The 21,808-nt window shown below is 35.7% G+C and overlaps 1 protein-coding gene across 1 annotated transcript in view; it reads left to right on the forward strand.

Moving 5' to 3' along the window:
- LOC145248709 (uncharacterized) overlaps positions 1-20,694 on the forward strand; it is a 33,421-nt gene extending 12,727 nt beyond the window's left edge. The window contains exon 2 of the mRNA XM_080110362.1: positions 20,656-20,694. Within this exon, the coding sequence (XP_079966488.1) occupies positions 20,656-20,694 (39 nt within the window). The remainder of the gene's footprint in view (positions 1-20,655) is intronic.
- The last annotated feature ends 1,114 nt before the right edge of the window (positions 20,695-21,808 follow it).

Below are 21,808 nucleotides of genomic sequence, written 5' to 3' on the forward strand. Positions count from 1 at the left end.
TTCCTTATTTAATCCACAAAACAGATTGATTGATTGTTTTTTTTTTGTTTTTTTTTTACAGTGTCAATTGATCTATGGATATTTTATACGAAAACATAAATTGTGTAGGATGGTCACATTATATTTAATTTTTCTTTTTCTTTTTTTTTTTTTTTACTTTGTATTTACTTACGTTTTTTGTGTGGGTGTGGGGGGTGCAGTGTGTGTTAAATGTTCAGCAAATTGTTTCGCAAGACAGATTTATATGCTAAAGTTCAAATTCTTCATTATAGTTTTTGGTATTATTTTATTTATTTTGCTGAAGCCCAAAATATCATCCACAATGACATTTTCAAATATATCGTATTTTTATTTGTGCTCTAAAAAACTTATCTCATAAGAGCAAAATTTCTGCATTTTATTAGAACGTGTTTCACATTTATAGGGTGTTTGACATGCTATGCATTTCGGCTGTTTTTTTTCTTCTTCTTTTTATAACTCTTAACATTGTAATAGAGAATTATTTTTAAGAGGGCAAAACTATTAAGGTTGTCGCGAAGTTTTGTTACCATGGTGATACCAGTGGAGGACAGGATGGAGCAGCTGCTGGTAAAATAACAAGATATAGGAATCGATATACAGGGTGGAACGATTAAGTTGTCGCCCTAAAGAAAACAACACGAGATTTATTTTCAAACTTTTGTTGAAAAAAATCAATTTAGGTAACTTGATTATGTAGTAGAGCTTACATCTATTTAATGTAACCGCCTTCAGCCTCAATCACCATCTCGATACGGGTCCGGAACTGGGAGCATTCCTTTTTCACAAGCGCCAGCAGGAGCTCAGTGAATACTCAGCAGATGGTGGCGATCAGGCTGGTTTTGGTATTGTGGGAGGTCATGTTTGTGATGTTCTCGACGTATGAGTAAACGAAGTAGTCCAGTGGGCTCAGATCAGGGGAGGAGGAGAGCAGTGAGAGAAAGTTACAAAGTCGTAGCACTCCTTCTGAAGTCAAGCCTGGGTCTCCTTAAACTTGTGGACCGGCACTGAGTCCTGTTGCCATAGTCAGAGTCTGCCATCTGCCACCTGATTGCACCAGGGTACCACCACATTCTTCAGCACATCCGGGTAGACTTTGGTATTGACTTTCAAGCCGACTTCGAAGTGTGAGGTGGCATGATGTGACCCTAACTTGAAACCACACCAAAGACCATAACCATGGTCGAAAACTTTGTTTTCATAACCCTGGGCATGTCCCTCAAGCATTTGCATTTTGAGTGTACTGGCCATGGTCCTCTTGTAATAACCTGGATTGGTAGAGAGCGTGAGTTGTACAGTGGCGCATCTCTGATCTTGCTAGTTGAACATTGTGTCACTTTAAGATGTGATAAAAGGCTCTTATTGTTGTTAGGATTTGTACAGAACTGGCCAACTAGTAGATGGTCTGCAACAAAAAAAGAAAATCGTTATTCATCAAACGGAAATGGATCATGTTGTCTTTTCTAGGACGAAAATTTTATTGTTTCACATTGTAGCAAGTTCAATACACCTCTGTTATTACTACTCATCGGAATGTATGGAAGTAAAAGCTGACCAGTAAGGGTTGAGGATATGCATTGCATGGAGGGAAATGATATTAGAATGATATGATGGATGTGTAATGTGAGGCAGGCTTAGATCTGATCACTTCAGAAGAATATTATAAAAGTCGATGTAGAGAAAGTATATTTGGATGGTGAAATTATTGAGCTTGTTCAAAAGTTTTCTTACCTTGGTTATACCATTGGAGCACAAGGAGATGCAGGTACTCGTGTGATTGCAAGAGTTAGGAGTGAATGGCGTATGTTTGGGGAACTTGGTCAGCAGAACGTAACCACTGCTGACCATGTAATAAGTCTATTTGGTGTGCGTCCACAGTGTGATGGTGTGAGCATAGACAGATGTATGCAGAGCAGGAGGCTTTGATTGTATGGTCACGTTGAAAAAATGAGTAAGAATTCTTATGTTAGCAACCAACCAATTCTTACGTTACCAGATGAAGAACAGTGGAATTAGCAAGTTCAGTTCATAGGGGAAAGCCACAGAAAGCATGTGGGGGGGGGAGTGATCAGGAAGGATTTGAGAGAAAGAAGGACAAATAAAGACCTGGCAAGAGATATGCTAGTTTTGAAGTCAATTTCTTAAAGATGTGGAAAAGATTAAAAACTCGATATCGCTATAACATCTTTAGATAAAACAGATACTACCCTTGGATCCTAGCCAGAACACAAATTTTATGAGGAACACATACTAACATGAGATTTTTGTAAAAGGAAATCGTCCCAGACAAGACATAGTGACAATTGATGAAAGGAATTAAAAAAATAAACATATATATATATATATATATATATATATATATATATATATATATATATACTAGCATGGGTGCCCGGCGTTGCCCGGGTATTTGGAGATGTATGTTGAGGGAAAAAAAAAGTGGTCAATTTTTTTAACTTTGACCCCTATTATGACTCTTTAAAATTTATTGTGTGGGGCTCAAATCAAGTTATTAAGTCCAAGGAACCTATATCTAAAACTTCAAGTGTTTAGACCCAAAATTGTAAGAGGAGTTTGGTAGAGTTCTCAAAGGTCAAATCGTTGAACTTTGACCCCTTAATCGCCAAATTTCTGGCCGAAAACGGATCACATCGATTTTCTTAAATCTCAGTACCCTGCATATCAAATTTTGAGTCTGTAGACTTAAAATTGACAGAGTAATTGCATAGGGAAATGTACACACACAGACACACAGATACACAGATACAGAGACAACAGACAGACAGACACCTTATAGAAAGGATGGAATACTGCTGCCATATCTGGGCAGGAGCTGCTAAAAACAGCCTATCCTGCCTTGACAGAGTACAAAATAGACTTCGTGGCTTAGTGGGGGATACCCTTTTCTCTACCCTGCAACCTCTTTCCCACAGAAGAGACGTTGCCAGCCTATCCTTGTTTTATCGTTATTTCCATGCCAGATGGTCGTCTGAACTCCAATCTCTGGTCCCCCTCGCCAATCTTTCATGAAAAACACCCGTCTAGCTGAATCCACTGTGAAAAATTTCCCCCACTCTTTATTTGTGCCTAAATCAAAATGTGGATTCCATGAACAAAGCTTCTTTCTTAGAACTGCACGCCTGTGGAACTCTGTTCCGTCTGCCTGCTTCCCACCTGACTACAACTTGGATGTCTTCAAGTCCAACGTTAACAAATTCCTAATGAACCGCCCCCTTAAGTAAACACTTCATCAAATCTCCACACTAACGTAATGTACTTGCAATAACCCTTATCCCTGAGTGGCTTCCGGGCCTTGATAAGTGGTGATCACCGTGTAAAAATATATATATAAATATATATATATATATATATATATATATATATATATATGCTTCTTTAGAAATTTCTTTAGAAATATATTTTCTTATAATATATATCAATCCTTATTTAAGAAGCTCAATGTAACCACAAAGCAATATAAAGAATAAATGACAAAAAGTTATATTCCAAAATTCATGATGTTGACCATCTTATAATTTATTCCTTTAATTTAGTTGACTTATACAATTCTTATATATATATATATATATATATATATATATATATATATATATATATATATATATATATATATATATATATATAGCAATTCACGGCCAAAAGCTAGCCAACAAAAAGTATTAGATGAATAGATTCCAATACAGGAAACAGCAATTCCTCCCCCATTGTAAGAAACATCGTTCATGGAATGTGAGGACTAAAGGAAATAATAAGGGAAATGAGATTTACGAGGATGATAAAAGTAAACCTAGGGTCCAGTTCCTATGTTTCTTCCAAATTTAACCAGTAATGATGATCATCATTTGTTCCGTAAAAAAAAACGACTGAAACATTGTTCTTTTTTTTTTAAATTAGCAGAACCTATGAAAATTCCCCATCGGTATATTTTATTTGTAATATATTGCTGCTGGGCATTCCGTGGACGTTCAACGTGAGTGGGGACCCCACGATATTATTGTAGCCCTTTTGTTAAAACTGGAAAATATTTATCTAAGTAATCTGGTTAATTTAGTGTCAGAATATATCTGGTTATTACGGTTTATCTCCAATGTCCTTATAGGAGTATGTCACATTTTTTCATCGTATGGACGCCCGGCATGAACGGAAACCCCATAATATCATTATACCAGCTTTAGACAGAACAGATACTACCCTTGGATCCTAGCCAGGAGGCTAAGAAAGTATATTTTAGTTTCACATATGGCCCAAAAGCGTCATAATTTTTTTTTTATTATAATTTTTTTTACATTGCTTCTTCGATGATCGAGAGATCCTATGTATTAAAAAGGCGGATACTACAAACATTAAATTATTATTTTTTTTTTTTTATTACATTTTCACCCCAAACAAGGCAAATTGCAACTTTGGTGTAGGGGGCTACTATCAGGGGCAACAACTACTGGGATTTGGGCAGCAAGATCTCGGTTCACGTTACACTTGAACTTCTGCACGTCAGTACTGTTGGGGAAGCAGGGACCCGGAATGGAATTCCAAAGTCTGGCGGTTCTGGGGAAGAAACTATTGAAGTAGAAAGATGTTTTACATCTAGGGATCTCTACAGTGTGGGGGTGGGATTTAGCAGCCTGTCGGGTTTGTCGAGGGTGCTCACGTCATGGGGGCACAAGTGCTTGCAGTTCATCAAAGCATTCACCACTAAAATACTTGTAGAACAGGCAGAAGGATGCAACATTTCGTCGTTGGGACAGAGGCTGAAGCTTAGATGCCAGTTCAGGGCCTATCAGGTTTACGACTCTCTTTTGAACCGTATTATATCTATATACAAATTTATTGTTCGTCGTGTGTTATCATCTTCTATCCTTTTTTTTAATAAATAGGATCTCCCGATCAAATAATTTATAATCTGGAAACCATGAAATACGTACGTACGTTAAAGGTACTACAGTATTCACGTATAGATTTTTAGTACGCCTTTAGTTTTTCGCAGATTATTATTTTCATAGAACATGCACGACTGAATTCCAATATCTGGTTTCTCTTTATAAAACTTTCACAACGACAATTCATCTTACTACCACCATTGCAAAGAACTTTCTTTTTTTTTTCCATTTGCATGCTTAATATCAAAAAGAAGGAATCGGAATCGGGAATTGGAAAAATCAGAATTTTGGAGGGTATCAGAATCGCTATCGGAATCGGAAAAATTTGCGCCTATTTTCCGATACCAAAACCGATTCCTTTAATTATCATTTTTATTTGATTTTGGTTTAAGAAACATCCTCCACTGCTTGAAGTAATAATAAAATAATAAATATTTATTGATTTAAACTTCCATTAACACTAAAATCTCTAGATCATCCCGTCACAAGAGTGTTTTTACGTCTGAAAAAATATCTGCACATTTAAGATGTTATATGTCGTCCCCCGTTATGTTTTTTTTTTTTACATAGGCATGACCACTTATCAAGGCCCAGAGGCCACTCGTGGATAAGAGTTAAGGAGTGTACAGTATTCAATTGGACAATATAGTAATCTTTAGTAATGGAAATTCGGTAAATTTGTTAACTTGAGGGGAACGGCTCATCAAGAACTTGTTTACGTTGGACTTGACTTAGCCTTGATAAATGGTAACAATTAATAACCCTTATCCTCAAGTGGCTCTTAGCCTTGATAAATGGTAACAGTAAAAAAGATCACTGAGGTCGATAGGATACACCTGAAGACGGTTGAAGGTCACATCGGCCAAAACGTTGTGTGGTTAATGCTCAAGATGAGAATAAAAGTCTGAAAAATATAAGTTCAACTTTAATTTTTTTAACCCCACCCGGTGTATCATGCATCATTTATTGGAAACATTATGAGGGAAAACTATATTACCATCCGTATTTGTGTCCCTTTATTAGTCGTGTGCAAGCGACTCTATAAGTCACTACGTCATTCGGTCGGTCGGTCTGTCGGTCGGTGGGTCGGTCTGTCGGTCTGTCCGTAACACTTTTGTGCTTGGCCTTTTTGGTTAAGATCAAAGGTCTGTTGTTAATAGGTGCTGTTCTTAGCTTTTTACGCTTTCCTTGGCCACAAGGCCAAGATCAAAGTACCCGAATACTAAGGCAAGAGAAGTACTCGGGTGCAGGTATTTAATGTGCCAACCCAAATACCTGCGGAATTGTTAGGATGCCTCTTCAGCCAGTACGGTCAAAAACTGGGACTCACCTGGGCTGCTACACAATAGCAATGAGGCTGAAGAGGGAGGGTGTTCGGGCGATACCAGCACTGCTGACATACAAGGACACCAGCATGACGGTAGTGGGGGAGGTGTGTCGTCTGCACTGCTGGTTCTGCCTAAAGCAAGGCCACATGGCTAGGAGCTGCCTCAAAAGGGTAACCCCTAATCAAATGACCCAAAAGGTGGTCACAACCCCTGAGACAGTGCCCGCGCCAAAACAGGTGGCAACAACCCCTGCAATTGCGGCACCAACCCCAGCTCCAAGGAAAACCCAAACCACCCAGGAAGCCGAGGGGGAGGAATGGAGCATGGTAGTAAGACAAAAATGGAAGCCCATAATCCCTTCCGCCACCGTCCAACCACTAGCCCAAAAATCGAGGCAGCAGCCTCTGCAAATGCAGCAACAACAACAGCCACCACAGCTGAGGCCGCAGAAACAGCTGCAGCAGCAACAACTACCGCAGCAGCAAAAGCAGCAAGTGCAGCAGAAGCAGCAGCAGCAATGACACCAGCGAGAGCAGCAGCAACAAAAAAACAGCTGCAGCAGCAACTAGAGGAGCAGACACAACCAACAGTCCCCACGCCTATCGAGACGGGGATCAAGCGGAGAAAAGACTGCTCCTCTGAGAATGAATCCGCAAGTGAGAGGGAGAAGAACTCAACCTCACCTTTCCCCGGTTCATTTGAAAGAATAAAAATGAAAAACAAAGGAAGAAAAGGGGAAGAAAAGATGGCTCTCCCACTCCCTGTGAACATACACCACTCCTAATAACAAAATCCACTTCCACCCCCAAACCAGACACTGCACCAACACCAGACACTGCACCAACAACAAACATGGCACCAACATCAGACACCACACCAACACCAGACACTACACCAGTAGCAACACCAGGCACCACACAAACACCCGTCCCCACACCAATGCAAACTGAGCCACCACCCCAAAAAGAAAAGGGAAAGAATGAACCGAGGGAAGGGAGAGACTCCTCTGCCTCTCACAGACCAACCAAATTAAAAGCCCTTGCCCCCGAGGAACTATGTTATGTAGACCTCTATCTGTGGCCACAGACATTTCCCATCGGCAGAGGAAAAACTTAAAACCTCTGCTCGATTACAAACAGATAGAGGGGAAAGATGTAAATATCCCCTCAAATTTCCCAGACGCCCCACTCCTAATAACTTTTGTCAGAACTCCAGAGGCCTGCAAGACCAACTTGTGGACAAGGCAGCAGGCCGCTGAAGGGGTGTTTTCGGATATCGAACTGGTTAAGAAAAATGACCCTTCTCTGATCTTGAACGAGTGGTTCAGTAGGGAAAGACATGGCTGGTCACCTTTAATGCATCTAAAACCAAACTCCTATATTTACATCATCAACGCTCTGATCCCCATTTGACATCAATTGAAATGGATGGCTTTCGTATAGGAGAAGCCTCATGTTTTGACAAGCTTCTGGGCTTGACCTTCACTCCTGATATGAAATGGAACACGTACATCAAGTCTGTTGCCAAGGTCGCTGGAAAGATGGTGGGATCCTTCTACTGCTCCAGAAGATATCTCAGCACTGATACAATTCTCTATCTATATAAAAGCCAAGTATGTCCAAGGATTGAATACTGCTGCCATATCTCGGCAGGAGCTGCTAAAAACAGCCTATCCTGCCTTGACAGAGTACAAAATAGACTTCGTGGCTTAGTGGGGGATGAAACCTCTCTCCCACAGAAGAGACGTTGCAACCTTATTTTTGTTTTATCGTTATTTCCATGGCAGGTGGTCGTCTGAACTTCAATCTCTGGTCCCCCCTCGCCAATCTTTCACGAAAAACACCCATCTAGCTGAATCCACTGTCAAAAACTTTCCCCACTCTTTATCTATGCCTAAATCAAAACGTAGATTCCATGAACAAAGCCTCTTTCTTAGAACTACACGCCTGTGGAACTCTGTTCCGTCTGCCTGCTTCCCCACTTACTACAACTTGGATGTCTTCAAGTCAAACGTAAACAAATTCCTGATGAACTGCCCCATTAAGTAGACACTTTAAATATCCACAACTAACGTACTGTACTTACAATAACCCTTATCCCTGAGTGGCTTCCGGGCCTTGATAAGTGGTGACCACCTTGTAAAAAAAAAAAAAAAAGACAACAGCAACAACGACAATAGCAAAATCCTACAGAACATTTGGTCTCTCCGGATGTCTTCTGTAAGTACCCAATGTCTTTCTAGAAAGATATGAAAGAAAAAAAATGCCAATAATATTTACTTTTACAAAGTCAATGAACAACAACAACAACAACAACAACAATCTCAACTGTTCTACATCTACTAACCCAAAAACTCCCATTCTTTTACTCAGGGTAGGGTTAGGGTTTCCTGTTCTGCACACACCTCCCTATACAGTCCTAATTTAATGTTCTCGGAGGTCATAAGCCTGCTTTTAAGATTCTCATTACACATCCATCGTATAATTTTCATATAATTTCTCTCCATGCAACGCATGTCTTCAGACCTCGTTAAGTTGGTAACAGAGGAGAGAGAAAAGAGGGCGCAAGAGAAAGAGGTAAAAAACAGAATGGAAGATAGAGCGATGAAGAAAAAGAGATAGAGAGAGAGAGAGAGAGAGCAGAAGAAAGGGAAATAGAAAAGGAGGGGAATAAATTAAAGGGGGGGGGATACGGGAAAGTATGAAAGACGGAGGAGGAAGAGAGTGAGAGAGAGAATTAATTGTTATTTTTATTTATTTTTCTGATACGATTCACAATTTTAGATCAATTATTATTACAATCCCTAATAATCACATTGCCTCGTCCGTTTCATTAGTTTATCTTTATCTTCATCACAGAATCCATAGTTTCATCCTTTTCATCTCCATCATTTTTCCTCCTTTGTCCTTCACAGCCAAGAGAGATTGTGCAATAGAAATTACTTACATAAATAAGATTATAATAATGGCCAAAGCCTAATTTTATTGCGGGGGAATAAAGGAGAAAAGAAATCAGGATTACTGTAATTAATGCTTCGTGTTTGACGATCGCCATTCTGTTCAGACTATTTATCAGTCTATTATAAGAAACTATTCTCACATTTTATCCACATTATTCTGCACTTGTTATATACTAGCCAGGTGTGTCGGTTCGTTATAGTGTTAAGGTCTTGAATTTATACAAGATGCATGGAGAGACAGGTATACTTTAGTTCAATTTAATAGACTAGCTATCCCGACCCGGCGTTGCCCGGGAATATTTATCTTCGTTTGCAGTTAAAATAATAATAATAATAATAATAATAATAATAACAATAATATATATATATATATATATATATATATATATATATATATATATATATATATATATATATATATATATATATATTATTATACTGTTGGTAGAATTTTTCAGTAACTCATAACAACAACACAATATGTCATTCCAAAGAGTGCTCAATGCATGAAAGAGAGCAATATATTGATTGTTGGAAAGCTATTGGCTACACATGAGTGTTTCAATGACCCCCTAGCAGGGAAAATCACCTCATCAGGCCAAAAGGATGGTTTTTGGCCTGATGAGGTGATTTTCCCTGCTAGGGGGTCCTTGAAACACGTTTGCTAATGTGTAGCCAATAGCTCTCCAACAATCAATATATATATATATATATATATATATATATATATATATATATATATATATATATATATATATATATATATTAAGCCCCCCCCCCTCTTTGGGTAGAGCACTGTCGAAAATAATCTCATCCGCTACTTAATTGGCTGAAAAATGCGAAGCTCGCTTTTTGTTTGTTTACAAACAGGCGGTTTGAGCACTGTATAAGTGGTGGACGGATGTTTGTTTAAATAGACATTCGGACAGATTACTTGCGGGCATCGCTTCCGTAGTCGAGTGGGAGAACTGCCGACTGTCAACACGATGGTTCTAGATTCAATGCTAGGCTTGGGAGAGGTACTAGTCTAGCGGCACTAACGAGTTGTGATACAACGAAACAGGATTTTATGTCGATATGTATAGTAGTGATATCGTTCTCTCTTCTTTTTATTAGTTTTCAAGTCGCTTAATAAGAAATAACGTGATTTGAATTTGGAATTTTTTTTTTTTTTTACAAATTTCTACACTGAACTAAATGGTGTAATGAATCGCGTTCTGATATATTACTGAGGAGAATTCAGGGATGATGATACCACCAGCACCACCATCATCATCATCATCATCATCATCATCATCATCATCATCATCATCATCATCATCATCGCCGTCTTCTTCATCATTGTCGTTGTCATCTTCATTACCATTGCCTTCATTGTCTTCATCATCATTTTCGTCGCCATCTTCATTATTATCGTCGTCATTGTTTTCATCATCATCATCATCATCATCATCATCATCATCATCATCGTTGTCGTTGTCGTTGATGTTACCATCATCATCGTCGTCAACTTTGTCATCATCTTCATCATTGTCATCTTCATCCTCGTCTTCACCATCATTGTCGTTGTTGTCATCGTTGTGATATTTATTGCCATCTCCATCATCGTCGTTATTTTCATCATAGTCATCTTCATGTCATCGTTGTCGTCTTCGTCATCGTAGTCATCCTTGTGGTTGTCTTTATCTTCATCACCTTCGTCTTCATCATCATCATAATCATCATCATCATTAGTGTCGTCATCATCATCTTCATCGTCGTTAACATTGTTGCTGTCATCATCATCAACATCATCATCGTCGTCGTCGTCGTCGCCGTCATCGTCTTCTGCATCATCATTATCAGCATCATCTGCCCAGGAAAATAGCCCTTGATTAAGAATGTTAATCATATGTTTCTGATTTAAGACAAAATATCAAATATACAAGTACTATACATATATATATATATGTGTGTGTGTGTGTGTGTGTGTGTGTGTGTGTGTGTGTGTGTGTGTGTGTGTGTGTGTGTGTGTGTGTATCTTGCCGGCGTACTATAGCTTCGCAAAGCTCGCTACTTGGAATACTAATTTAAAATAATAGACATTTTATTTATAAATTTATTGTGAAACAAAATCTTTCTCATTTATTCATATAGATAGATAAACGTTAACATTTTGTTAATTTCAGTATAACTTTTTTTATCCTTTAAATGTGATCGTAAGGACAGGAAAAGAAAGAAAGAAATCGATTTTGTTTTTTTTCATTTGCAATTTAGAAATAGATCCCAACTTGTTGGAAATCAAGCCAACATTAAAAAAAAAAAACATTTAAAAACAAATACGAAATAATTTTTAACAAGTAGGGGTCGTATGTCGGCGTTGTCTAGCTAAATATAAAAGAATGACTTAAGTAAAAAAATGTCTGAAAAAAAAATGGAATAGTTGTGTGAAACACGTTTTAGAAATGCTGTAAATGATTAACGTGAAAGAACTGTAGAGACAGAGGAAAACTCAAGATTACTCTATATATAGAGAATAAGATAAATAAACAAAGAATTATTTTCATATTAAAAATTTCAAGAATATTATTATTATTGAAGAAAAAACAACTGACAAATATAACAAATATAAACATATTATTATCAAAAACTTGAAATGGAGCGTTTTGATTTTACGCTAAATTAAAAAATAGTCTTAAGTTTCGTATTAATATATATATATATATATATATATATATATATATACATCTATATATACATATATATATACATATATATATGTATATATGTATATATATATGTACATATATACATATATATATGTATATATGTACATATATATGCATATATGTATATATATATATGTATATATATATGTATATATAGATGTATATATATATATTTATATATATATATATATATATATATATATATATATATATATATATATATATATATATATATATATAATAAAAATTACAATTAAATTTACCAAAATGATCCAAGATGGTAAAATTAAAGTATATTATAAATATTAAAGAATTAATATTTATAAAATTATCTCAGCCAAGTGTAAAAGCTCGATAAAACCAAATAGGAGATAGAGCTTATAATACGAGCAAACGGTTAATAAAACATTTTTAAAAACACTTTGAAATGAGTTAAAAAGATATTTAATCTGAAAAGGAAACACTAGATAAGTGGATAGTCCTTAATCCGCGGAGTTTTGAAGAAATACTTTCCTTCTTATCAGAGGGTAGGTATTAGCAAAATGTGGGATCGGATTTTGCATGCAAAAGTATTTGATGAAACAACAAGTAAGTCGAAGATCTTACTCGAAAACAAAATGTGAAGCAGAGCGAATATGGTGAAGAAAAAGGTGACTACACATGAATGGATATAAATATGTTTTTAACTCATTTCAAAGTGTTTTTTAACATGTTTTATTACCTGTTTACTCGTATATATATATATATATATATATATATATATATATATATATATATATTATATATATACACACACACATACATACATATATATATATATATATATATATATATATATATATTATATATATATATACACACACACATACATACATATATATATATATATATATATATATATATATATATATATATATATATATATATATATATATATTCAAAAGGTATCGCAAAATAAAAACAAATAAATAATATTTACGGAAATCTCGATATATCCAGCAGTCGTGCAAGATAACCCAGTGGTATAAGGTATAAGTTTAGGCTTCTTTTCATTTGAGGGTAGCAAATTGGTAAAAGGGAAAATTATTCCCAACTCGCATTTAGGTAAAAATGCACTTTCGTATAAATAATTGAATTCAGTCAATAAGTATCGCAAAAACAAAAACAAATAAATAACATCTACGTAAATCGCGAAATGTCCAGCAGTCGCGCGAGATAGCCCAATGGTAGAAGTTTAGGCTTCTTTCCATGGAGTCCCAATTTCGAATCTCGCTAGATTCAGCCACTCTGATGAGTTGTAGATGAAACATGTGTCAGTGGATAATTATATTATAAACAATATATATATATATGTGTGTGTGTGTGTGTGTGTGTGTGTGTGTGTGTGTGTGTGTGTGTGTGTGTGTGTAGACTGTACTATACAAATACCGCTGGAGAATAGAAAGTTTCCTCGTCCTGTTGAGATAACCTAAGAAAAATTACAAAACGTGAAAATTATATAGGAGTGTGTCAGAGTTATTGAAATTTCTTTAACAAGCGTTAACACTCGCAAAAACAAAACTGAAAGCGCAAGTAGAAAGAGAATGACACCTCCTTCTAACTCACACACGTGCATTGATGAGTTTCTTTAACTCCCATATAAGTGAACGCATTCGCCTAAGGTAGGCCAGAATAATTTAAGGGAAATAATTCGGATATCAGTCCAAGGGAAGATAATTCAGATAATTATGAGACAACATCACTAATTGGATTCTGAAATTTAATTAGACAAAAGTTGGGGTTTAATTTGGAGGGGGGAGGGTGGTCAAGCTCTACCAAAAAGTGGCGCTGTAAATAAGATAAAAGTAAAATTTGCCTCCGTTGAGAAGGATCTCTAATCGCTGTGGCCGAGGACTGAACAGATTCTACATTTTGATCCCAGCACAGAACTATGTTGATTATGCTTCTTGTTTTAATGCCAAAGACTCGTAGGATTGCATCATCTTCCTCCTCATCCTCCTCATCCTCATCCTCCTCATCCTCACCATCATCATCATCATCCTCGTCATCATCATCATCATCATCATCATCATCATTATGAGCATCCTCGTCACAGGAAGGAAATCATTATTATAAGAATTAAACTCATTTTATCATCATCATCATCATCATCATCATCATCATCATCATCATCATCATCATCATCATCATCAGTGGATAGGAGGGCGTAGCGGACACAAGACAAACTTTAATCTTCTTCCAATTCCTTGTAGACACAGTGAAACAATTCATGCTGGGCTTCTTTGAGCTGCACAAGAAAGAGACTGCACTCATGCCACCTGGTGGGCAGAGACGGTACAAAGGGGAAGTAATTACTGGGGAAAGCAAAGATAAAAAAAATAAAAATAAAATAGAAAAAAAGGCTGAAAGAAAGCAAAGCAACATTCTATTAAGTACGAAAAGTCTACAAGCAAACGAGGAATACATTAAATAAAAAGGGGGAAAACTGATTATAAATGAATTAACGAGAAACAGAAGAGAGAAAGTTATAGTGTGCGCGTATGTAAGAGAGAGGGGAGCGAACAGAAACAGAATGAGGCGAAAAAAAAATGGAGAAAGAATATAAATAAAAGAGCGAAAACAACAATCGAGAGAAAGAGAAATGATTCAATAAAGAAGGAGAAATAGAGAAGGGGGGGAGAGATGAAGAAATATAGATATTAGTGATGGGACGATTCAATATATTTCTGTAAAATCTTTTTGACTCCTAATGGGGTATGAGACGAATGGATTCGCCAATCATTTTTATAACTTTCCGGTGCGCTGTTCAACGAATAACAGTAATCCACGGCGTAATCTTGTATCTTTTCAATTTGTAAGAAGTCTGGCCTTTTTCGTTCCCTTATTGGGTATCGACGCGTCTGGTTAATATTTTCGTCAGACGTTCTACTGTAATTGTCGTCGTTATTAATATTTTCATTGTGATCGATTAAGATGCTAGGTAATATTTCACGTTTTTCATCCACTGATCGCCATTTTTTTAATTTAATGTATCATTGAATTTTACACATCTAACCCTTTTTATGGCATTTTGAGTTGGGAAGTAGATTAAGTATGCCGGACTATTTTTATCGTAACCTACAAAAGTACCTTTTTCGCTTTTAGTATTTAGTTTACTGGTGTTTTCTATAAATGCAAAACAATCAGAACCAAATAGATGCATTCTGTTCATTTTAGGTTTTACACCGCAAAACGCTTCATACAGCATTTTTCCTAGCCTCTTATTGAACGATCTATTTCTGATATATGCTGCTGCCATTAAAGCGTATGTCCATAAACTATGCGCTAATTTCAATTCGATAAGTAAGCATCTTGTCATCTCAAAAAGGGTTCGCCACGCCCTTTCAGCTGTGCCATTTTGGAAGGGGGAACACAGCGCTGATTTCTCGTGTTTAATACGGTGGTTAATTAATAGAAGTTCAAAGTCTTTACTAGTAAATTCAGTCTCATTGTCTGTGCGAATACATTTTACTGAACCTTACGGGGCAACATCAGCTAAATATTTCTTAGTGGCGAGGATAGTGTCGGATTTTTTTTTTTTTTTAGAAAATAAACCATAATTAAACCGGAAAATCATCAATAAAGTTCAAAACGGACCTTAGATTATTTCTCCCCATCGGGCTGATCGGACCTGCTAAGTCACAATGCACAAGTGAGAGAATTTTCGTAGCTTTTTTGTCTGGCGTTCGGCTTATATCTTTTGTCATTTTCCCCTGTGCACACACATCACAATTTGGGAGATCGTCTGAAGGTATTATTTTCATGCCTTCGACTACATTTGGTAATTTTTTAATATCAGCTGTATTGCAGTGTCCTAGAATTTTATGCTAGGTTTCCAAGTCGTGACAGGCGGTTTTTAAGGGAACCATACTTTTTAAATAATATAGTCGGCCATTTTCTTTAATGTCAAATACAGTTCCATTGGGGTATATTAATTTTGATGTATGTTGGCCAAATTGTATATTCGCGCCTTGTTTAATTGCAGCCTGCACGAAAAATATGTCTTGCTTAAATGTAGGTATGAACAGAGCATTTTTTAGAATACAGTCACAGATTTTGCCTTTATTATTTTTAGGGATATTTTAGCATCGCCTCTTTTCAAGACTATATCATTTATTTGACTACCGTCGGCAAGTTCGACAAAATGACTTTGAGGATTAAAGCTTGAATCAAAATTAATAAAATCAGATTCCTTGGTGATAACGTGTGCTGTAGCACCACAGTCTACAAGGAGATTTTTACCGTTTGTGGTATTGTCAAAGTTACATGTGAATAGAAATATATGTTCTTCCTCAAAGTTCTCAACGTTTTTTACGGAGGCCATTTTAGAGCGTTTATATCGACATTGGAAACTTTTGTGATTGGGTCGTCCACAATTATAGCAGATAATTTTATTCTTTTTCTTGGGAAAATTACTTTTGGAGACGTTGCGATGAAGTGCGTAATTTGGTGGTGTCTGCTTTCGAGAAGCATTTTTGAACTTCATAATATTGCTAGAGTTATTATTGTCCACGAGCATACGATTAGTCTCTTCATAACTGCGCAATGCTACTTTAAATTCGCTGAAATTCATGGGTTTGTCTTTCTGCGTTATAACAGTTGTGAATGGTTTAAAATCGGCTGAAAGTCCCTTGAGGGTCCTTGATATCAACAAGCTATCGCTTATTATTTCACCTGAGAGTTTTAAGGCATTGGCGGTTGTTTCTGTCCTTATAACGTAGTCGGTAATCGTTTCATCCTCGTTACGTTTCAGAGATGTTAGTTCTGTATATAGCGATATAATTTTCGGTTTCCCTTTTGATAAATAATGTTCTCGTAATATGTTCAATGCTTTCCGTCCGTCATCCAATGCGTCTCTTATAATCAGAGACAGACTTCTATCATCTAAACATTGAATCAGTTCTGCAAAAACAGTTGCATTCTTTTCGAGAAATTCGGGGTTGTTTGGATTCTCTGTTGGAGATTGTTTGACTTTGTGTAGCTTTCACATCCTTAGATATCCCAGAAATTTTACCTGCCACAATTCGAATTTAGATTCCGATCCGTCAAAGAAAAGGCGGTGGCTGGACGCATAACCTGTTAATTTGGTTAGGTAGAAATGGTCGCAGTTTAACGTCGTGCCCGGGACAATTTACATTTTTTTTAACAAAAAAACTGGAAACATTATGTTAGGTATTAGTTGATTAACACATACAACATAGTGGCAAAACCAACAGATAAAAATATAATTTCATCACACTGGGGTTTTTTCCAAAACACACAGCTTCTGGCAGTGAAACTTTTAAAGCAAGATTTGTGGCAAAAGGTTTTTCACAAATTTCTGGAGTGAAATATTTTGCAACATTTTCACCAACGACAAATTTAACAACAATTAGAATTTTATTGCAACTTGCCGCTCAGTACAATTTAAAAATACATCAAATGGATGTAAAAAAATTGCTTATTTAAATGCTCCGATTGACTGAAATCTACATTTACCCTCCCGAGGGATTTAAAATGAAAAATGAAAATTGGGTGTGGAAATTAAATAAATCGTTATATGGACTAAAACAAAGTGCACACAATTGGAATTTAACACCCCATAATTATTTAATAGAACAGGAATTCAAACAATGTCCCGTAGACGCGTGCATGTATACCAAAAATGTAGGTAATAAATTGTTGATTTTGTTTTTTTGGGTTGACGATATATTACTCGCCTCAAACTGTGACAACACTTTAAAAGATGTTAAAAATGAATTAAATAAAAAAATTAAAATGGCCGATCTTGGACGACTGTCATGGTTCCTCGGTATAAAATTTACCTGTGAAAATGAAACTATAACTATGAACCAATCACGATACATTGAAAAAATTCTGCTCAAGTTCGGAATGGACATAAATATAGGGACCGAAACAAAATTCATAGATAATCGAATATACAGGGAAATTGTAAGGAGCCTCATCTACTTGATGACTGCAACAAGGCCTGACATATGTTACATTGTAACAAAGCTATCTCCAAATTTATCGAAACCGACAATTAAAGACCCTAATCGTGCAAAACAAATCCTCCGTTACCTAAAAGGAACCAAGGAACAATCTTTAAGATTTAAAAAGTCTACACCTCCTCTAAATTTAGAAGGATTTTCAGATTCAGATTGGGCTAACTCTGATGATAGAAAGAGTATAGCGGGGTATTGTTTTAGACTGTCAAAGACTGGACCTATGATCTCTTGGAAAACTAAAAAGCAACAAATTGTTGCCCTTTCGACTTGTGAAGCAAAATATGTGGCTCTTACTCATTCCGCGCAGGAGGCAATTTTTCTGAACACCCTTCTAAAATCTATTTTAAAACCAGATCTAAGTAAAAAAAAAAAAACTATAATAATTCATTGTGATAATCAGAGCAGTATCTTATTAGCAAATAATTCTATGATTCATCAAAGGTCGAAGCATATTGATATCAGATATCATTTTATAAGGGATGAAATAAGGAAAAAATATATTACTCTTACTTATGTGACGTCTGAAAATAATATAGCCGACATTTTCACTAGACCTATAAAAAGAATAAAATTAAGACATTTTATAACCGAACTTTTTGGAATCTAATTATGAATAAATCTCTTTTCAGAAATACAAAAGAAGAAGCATGAACAGTCAAAATCACACCAAAAAAAAAATTGTAAATTGTCCCGGACACGACGTTAAACTGCGACCATTTCTACCTTACAAACCAAATTAACAGTTTCCGATTCCGATTCCATTACAGGTTCCAATTCCTGCTAGATTATGCAATAGCGATTTTCTGATAGTCGATTCAGAGAATCGACTATTATTATTAAAAAGTTAAAATTTTTGATAAAGAACTTTATTATTATTTTGTTAACTGTTACACAGAAAAAGATATGCAGAGAAAATGTTTCAGAAAGAAAATAATGTTTAATAAAGTATTTAGGTTAACTTAGAAATAATCAAGGAAAGAATGCAGTCGATAAACAAAATAGGTTTAAAATAACAGGTAGAAAAACGTGATTCAAAAGTCACATGTGAAATAATGTGAGTTGAATTACGTTATAGCAAGGATTAGTTTGAATATATACAAACAGAGAGACAGAGTTAGACAAGGACGGAACAGGCACGTTCTCGGCTGGTTGGGAATCGTTCAGCTGTGGAAGCTATTGGGCGCAGGGAAATTGCAATCTTCCAGCAGGAAAACATCTATTATATAAATCTCACTTGTCTGTCTGTCTGTCTGTCTGTCTGTCTGTCTGTATGTATGTTTATGTCTACATAAAACTTTTCTCAGCGGCATGGGACCAAGTCAAAACCAGTACCGTCTAAAAGGGTTATGTCTTGGTTGAATAATATGTGAAAATTAGAAAAAACGGTCAATTATGTCTTATAGAAATAGACGTTTACAATGAGGGGAGGTAGCAAAATATTGTTCCTTCATGAAAATTTAGCCAAACACGCATGCGCAAAAATATTCTTTCTTGAATTGGTTTAAATAGAAAAAAAAAACATGTTACTTTGCTGACGCGATCGTAGACCAGTGGTTATCGTGGCAGCATCGTTATCTTTAAGTTGCACATTCACGCCGGCATAACAGAATTTTTTTTTTCAATTTTTAAAGTTTTAATATTTAAACAGAGTTATTTATGCCATTTTTTTTTCGTTCGCTTATTCTTTCCCTTCTTTTTATTTTTACATCATGTTTACTCTTTTTTTTTTTGGTTTTTTGTTTTTCCAATTCTTTTAAGAAGCTTTTACATTTAAAAAGGGTTATGTTTTTTCGTTCGCTTATTCTTTATTTTCCCTTTTTTTATTTTTCCATCACGTTCGCTGTTTTTTGTTCTTTCTGTTTTGTTTTTCCGATTTTTTAAAAAAGTTTTAACATTTAAACAGGGTTATTTATGCCATTTTTTCGGTAGTTTGGAAGAAGAGCTGTCTGAGAGACTTTTAGCCGTTTGTTTCCTTTCCAGCTTTTTTCAGATTCATAAACCAAGATCTCCAGATGAATGATACTTTATAAATCCCTATTTATTTTTTCGATTGCTAATAAAAACACTTGTTAAATGTGTGGATATTTTCTCAAATGCAAAAATACACTTTTTTGAAGGTGAAGCCTACAGATTTTAGTTTCATTGGTTGTTTAAAATCAAGGAATATTCATTATTTTAGCATTACTACCAACGGTGGAAGCTTTCGTTTTAAACAAAATCACATAACACAGCCAATTAAGAGAATCGTTTGAACATCGGAAAATAGGCACAATTTTTTTCATTACGATATCGATTCTGATAACCCCCACCACCACCACCACCACCACCACCAAATGTGTGACCGTTATAAGAGGTTATATTCATACTCAGCTTTTGACAATTAGCTTTTACCAATAATTCTCCTTTTGTCCAATGTCCTAGTTACTTTCTGTTATCAAGGGAGATAACTCCATGAGAACTTTCTGTTATCAGGAGCAGATGATTCTTTTACCTATAGAAATATTATATTCTTTTGGTCATCTCATCATACTTATCCAACCTGCCATAATAGCATTTTCAAGCTTGCCTCTTATCCTGTCATTTCGAATACCCTTCTCTTCAACAATTTTTGTCTTCGCCATCTGTTTAACTATTCTTAATGTTTCATTCTTTTAGTTATTCCTCTGTGTCATGTTTGAAAACCTTTCTCCGTTTTGGTTTTTTATGTTGCTCTTTCAGATGAACGACCTTATTGGTCACTACATGGTGGAACGATAACATTGTCTCACTAGAAAAGACGACATGATTCCATTTCCGTTTGATGAAAACCGAGTTGGCCAGTGGTGTACACATCCCAAGAGCGATAGGAGCCTTTTTATCATGTCTGAAAGTGACACAATGTTCAACGAGCGAGATTGGAAATGCGTTGCTGTACAACTCATGTTCTCTACCGATCAGTTATGATAACAGGCCCATTGCCAGCACCCTCAAAATACAAATCAGGGTGATGAAAACAAAGTTTCCGGCCATGGCTATGGTCTTTGGTGTGATTTCAAGTGAGGGCCACATTATGCCACCTCATATCTTCGAAGTCGGCTTGAAAGTCAACACCAAAGTGTACCTGGATGTGCTAAAGAGTATGGTGATCCCCTGATGCAATCAAGTGGCCGCTGGCAGACCTTGGATGTGGCAGCAGGACTCGGCGCCGGCTCACAAATCCAAAGAAACCCAAACTTGTCGTCAGAAGGCGAGCTACGACTTTGTACTCTTCTCTGACTTCCCCCTCGACATTTTGATTTTGTATAACCAAATTTTAATTCTGTATAACGACATTTTGATTTTATATAACCAAATTTTAATTCTGTATAACGACATTTTGATTTTATATAACCAAATTTTAATTCTGTATAACGACATTTTGATTTTGTATAACCAAATTTTAATTCTGTATAACGACATTTTGATTTTATATAACCAAATTTTAATTCTGTATAACGACATTTTGATTTTATATAACCAAATTTTAATTCTGTATAACGACATTTTGATTTTATATAACCAAATTTTAATTCTGTATAACGACATTTTGATTTTATATAACCAAATTTTAATTCTGTATAACGACATTTTGATTTTATATAACCAAATTTTAATTCTGTATACCGACATTTTTATTTTATATAACCAAATTTTAATTCTGTATAACGACATTTTGATTTTATATAACCAAATTTTAATTCTGTATAACGACATTTTGATTTTATATAACCAAATTTTAATTCTGTATAACGACATTTTGATTTTATATAACCAAATTTTAATTCTGTATAACGACATTTTGATTTTATATAACCAAATTTTAATTCTGTATAACGACATTTTGATTTTATAT

This window comes from Euprymna scolopes, chromosome 27 (assembly GCF_053919585.1).
Source record: "Euprymna scolopes isolate OS-2025 chromosome 27, ASM5391958v1, whole genome shotgun sequence".
NCBI lineage: Eukaryota > Metazoa > Mollusca > Cephalopoda > Sepiida > Sepiolidae > Euprymna > Euprymna scolopes.